General features: G+C 35.0%; 1 protein-coding gene across 1 annotated transcript; it reads right to left on the reverse strand.

Moving 5' to 3' along the window:
- Positions 1–271: 271 nt before the first annotated feature.
- On the reverse strand, positions 272–3,402 carry LOC110954977 (CD59 glycoprotein). The gene is made up of 4 exons (XM_022199754.2): positions 3,297–3,402; positions 2,787–2,864; positions 1,176–1,283; positions 272–546 (listed from the first exon to the last, which is right to left on the reverse strand). The coding sequence occupies exons 1-4, from the start codon at positions 3,385–3,387 to the stop codon at positions 386–388; spliced, it is 438 nt and encodes a 145-aa protein (XP_022055446.1). The 5' UTR covers positions 3,388–3,402; the 3' UTR covers positions 272–385.
- Between the last annotated feature and the right edge of the window lie 1,080 nt (positions 3,403–4,482).

A 4,482-nucleotide genomic window follows, 5' to 3' on the forward strand; every position in this document is an offset into this window, starting at 1 on the left:
TTGGCTCCTTTGTCCTGCTTTGTATCAAACAAAAGTTAATTGATAAGATGAATGTTTTTGCAGGAAGACATATGGTCTGCGGTGAAACACACCAGCATGAGAGCATCAGCCAACCCTCCAACTTTTCCTTCTCTGTTTGTCTCTTTGGCATCGGTTCAGTCAAACGTCAAAATGTTTCATTGTTCGCCCCGGTGTCTCATCCTAAAAGTGCACTTCCTCCAGAAAGACAGCGAGTCTTTGCCACAAATCCAATAAACCACGACTGAAGCGCTTTGAGAAGTCACCACACAGTTTATTAGGATTCTTTTGTTGAGTTTAGAACAATGTTCAGCAAATAAAGGTCGCAATTAAGCCTGAAATCAGGACTTTTCTTTCCTTTTGTGATTTAACCAAACAAATCTTTCATCTTCTGAAAGAAACTTTTGCTTTGGCCGTTGCAGAGTTTGGACTGACAGCAGTCGAAGGTGAAGTCAGGGAGGGAATATCTGACGGCCAGAGTCATGAAGTCACAGTCTGTGTACCTCATACAGCGGGTGTAGGTCTTTTCTGAAGGGAAACAGTGTGAGATCAGCACGATTATATCGATTAGAACAGATACCAACAGCTGTGTTGTACTTTCTATTGACAAAAACAGGCAAGTCAGCCAGCTTGAATGAAGCGCAAAAAAAGGTTAATTCAAAATTAATACATGAGAAAAAACAAGGTTCAGTCAAGTTCAAGGCAGTTGTTACAGTTTTAAAGAATACTGTGCATTTAAGGTTCATTAATGACATTTTTCTGAGTTGTACCTGAGATTTCAAATACATCTCACATCTGTCAGTACTGGTCAATCAATCAATCAATCAATCAATCAATCAATCAACAAAATGAATCAATCTTTACTTGTAAACACCTTTCATACAGTTTAGTGCAGTTCAAAATTCTCCACAGGCAACTGATAAGGCAGCGATATTTTTATGCCAATATCAGACATCCATAATCATTACTATTTATTATTGACAGGATTATTGTAACTATTAAGAGAGATGCATGAGCTGTCACAATTAAAGAGAAGATTTCCTTCCATGAAATGATTTCTCAGTTTCACAATAAAGTTTCTATTGAACAACACACTTAACATCTATATATTAAGTTTAATTACTGTTACTTTTGAGCTGCTTTTGGATACTTCCTACCTCCGCTGGTGAGTTTGAGGCAGCTGTCTTCTCCCTGGTTACACTCCTGAGTGGCTTCACAGCTGGTGGTGGATCCATCAGGGCAGGAGTAACACTGCAGAGAGACGCCTGGACACACACACACAACCAAGCCTAATCAGTCATTTTTCACATTTTTATGTAAGAGGTCGAGCTTTAAGCGAAGAGGAGCCAAAGTTTCACACATTTAACGGATTAGATGGATGTTTCTGTTTGCTTTCTTACTGGGAGTTCATTGATGCTACTCTACTGTCCGTGCAGTAAACAGGAAGCAGGTTAGTTCAGCTTGATATCGCAAACAGCAGCTTTTTAATTCCACAAAACCACAGTCGACTGTTTTACACTTTATTGTTTCTACTGACTAAACACAGAGACAGCAGAACATGTTCATTAGTGAGCTTCAGAGGTGCATGTACACCGACTGTGGACAGCTTTATTTGTTTTCCCTGTTAGAAGTTTATTACCACAAATGTTGAACTATCTTTAAGGCTAAACAGCTGCATGACAGTATAAAAATACTATTCTGTTTTAAAACCACTTGCATTTGCATTTCAATTTACTCTTATTTATTTACTTTACTTGTCACATTACCTTCATTATCACACACATGATTTTCTCATTTCTATCATCTTATATTTCCTAATATTAGACACTGAAGGTGTTTTGTGACGATAAACTGTTAAATAAAATCTATAATTTTCCCTTTTCATTTTCCTGTGTTGTTGAAATGTATAATAATAGGACAAAATAACTGAAGAAATTGTGAACAAGGGGAATTAAACAGTAGATGTAAATTAATTGGTTTGCAAATATAAATATCCTAAATTAATTTCCTAAGACCTGAGCTTTGGTTGGGTTTGCATTTTAGATTTCTCTTAGTTATCTGGGAAAAGGAGTAGCCAATTAATAAAACATTTGGATCATCTCCAATATCTGATTATTACATTTATTTTATTTATATTATTGTTGTTGTTATTTTTATTACTATAACTATTATTGATAGTATTTATTATTATAAATAATTTAAAAAATATTAAAGTTTTTAAAAATGCTACATCAAAATGTGCAAATCAAGGCTCAAAAATGTATTTCAGTTCTGAAAAATTACAGTGTAAATTGGTAGCCCCAACTGCCAGAATATTCCCTCTTTTTTTTTTTGTACAGTTTTTGTATATTTTAGTTTTGATGGATTTGCTGAAAACATTAAATAGAATCAGACACTGAATGTCAACAGTGGAAATAAGTTCCTTCCCTCACAAAAAAAAAAAAAAGGAGCATGTTGTATTTCATTAATATTTTGGGCTCTTGTCAATAAACCGAAGCAAAAAGCTGCAACTCAGCTGTGCACAAAGCAAACTGCACGTCCTGACACCTCACAGAAAATGCTATGAATGAATATTTATGGTGTGAAGCAGAAGCAACACGACGCGACGGCAGCACATGCAAACAGCGCTGATCTGCTAAAATGTTCCCTCAGGCTGATAATCTCTCTGACTTTGTCCCACTTGGCTTCACTTTTCAGGGAAAAAAAAAAAACAAAAGAGTGAGCATTAATGAAAGAGTTCCTTCTTCAGTATCGTTTTTTTTTCTTACCAAATCCAAACGTGGCAAAGCTGACAGCCAGGCAAAACGCCACGGAGCTTCTCATTGTGACTGAAAGAACTGTCACGTCTGAAAACCGAAACAAAAAGCAGTTTCCAGCGTTGTCACAGCAAGATAAAAGGCAAGGAATTAACTCTGTGCAAATTAAAAAAAAACAGAATAACACATGCAGGGAAACAGCAAAAAAAGATAGATGACGTGTCACCTCTGCATCTCTCTCGCTGTTAAAGTTTGGTCAAGAATTTTGTCTAACAAAGCAAACCAGCGTGAGCTTTTGTTGTTTTTACCTTCATTGACTTTGTGTGCTACTTGCTGCTTTATCAGACAAGTTAAAAAGAACTTACAGGGATGACAGCATTACCAAAGAAAACACAAAACGACCTGCCAAGCTTGACTTTAAAAACAGTCATTTGGAACTATAGCATGATTTGTGATCCGCTTTTGTCCGATTATCATTATTTTTACCACAAATTGTTCCTTCTGCAGCTGCTTAACACTCACCTGTGAAAGTGAAGAAAATAATTCTCTGTTTGTGAGAAAGAGACTTTTTGTAAAAAAGCAAACAGACCTTTTGTTTGTGTTCAGAGTCCATGTGCAAATGTGATTCTAAAATATCGACCAACACAGGAATGAGTTTGGGTTGATGGTTTTATGCTGACATGTTACGCTTTTCGGATGTTTTCTACAGTCATTTCCTCCAATTTTGTGAAAACTAAAGCCTTGGAACACAGTCAAAGAAAGTTCAATGAAGCGTCTTGGAGTGATTTTTGGAGCATAAGGTTGAGTTAATGAATTCTACAACACATAAATCCAAAAAGGTCCATATAAATTTAAGACATACTTTATTTTAATGGCTTTAGTCGTTCTTTATGGAGTCACAGGAGTGCCAAATCAAAATATAAATAAATAAATAAATAAATGTGGAAATCTAAAGAGAAATAAATAATTAAATAAATAAATGTGGAAATATAAAGAGAAATAAATAAATAAATAAATGTGGAAATATAAAGAGAAATAAATAAATAAAGAAAAAGGAAAATTTTGTCTTTGCTTTCACATTTTCCGTTTTTTCCTTTTATTTATTTATTTATTTCTCTTTATATTTCCACATTTATTTATTTATTTCTCTTTATATTTCCACATGTATTTATTTATTTATTTATTTATATTTTGATTTGGCACTCCTGTGACTCCATAGTTCTTAATGGTGCAAATGTTTTACATTTTATATTTATTATTATTAAATTGTGTTGCTCCAGTGTTGCCTTCTATACTCTTTTGTTGTCTTTACAAACTGATTTTTTTTTTCTTTTTGCACATTTTTTTTTTTCCGTCTGACTGTTAACATGTGCAGGACTTCGGTCAGCTTTGGCTGTTTTAAACATTTAGTATAAATAAACCTGATTTGATTTGATATGTGATTAAAAAACAGCCATGCAGGAAAAGGGGAAGATAACAAGGACTTTAAGGGGGAATTTGTCAGAGAAGACGAGACGTTAGTGAGGCACAGATGAAGCAGAATAGCGACGAATGGCTAGAGGAACACGTAAATAGCATGAAAGAAAGAGAGGAGAGCTAATGAGTGAGTGAGGACATTGTTTGCAGTGGTTACGACATCGAGTTAATAACGGCCAGCCTTGCATCCAGTTCAAAACACTCTGTTGAACTGTGGAGTCATGTGCTGCGA

This window comes from Acanthochromis polyacanthus, chromosome 11, assembly GCF_021347895.1.
Source record: "Acanthochromis polyacanthus isolate Apoly-LR-REF ecotype Palm Island chromosome 11, KAUST_Apoly_ChrSc, whole genome shotgun sequence".
Taxonomy (NCBI): Eukaryota; Metazoa; Chordata; class Actinopteri; family Pomacentridae; genus Acanthochromis; species Acanthochromis polyacanthus.

Bases quoted from the DNA above. Each gene is read 5' to 3' on its own strand.
- LOC110954977 (XM_022199754.2), bottom strand. From the start codon at position 3,387: ATGGACTCTGAACACAAACAAAAGGTCTGTTTGCTTTTTTACAAAAAG. The intron at 2,865-3,296 runs GTGAGTGTTAAG...TTCGGTTTTCAG, and splicing joins TATTTTCTTCACTTTCACAG to ACGTGACAGTTCTTTCAGTC. The intron at 1,284-2,786 runs GTAAGAAAAAAA...GTGTGTGTCCAG, and splicing joins CTTTGCCACGTTTGGATTTG to GCGTCTCTCTGCAGTGTTAC.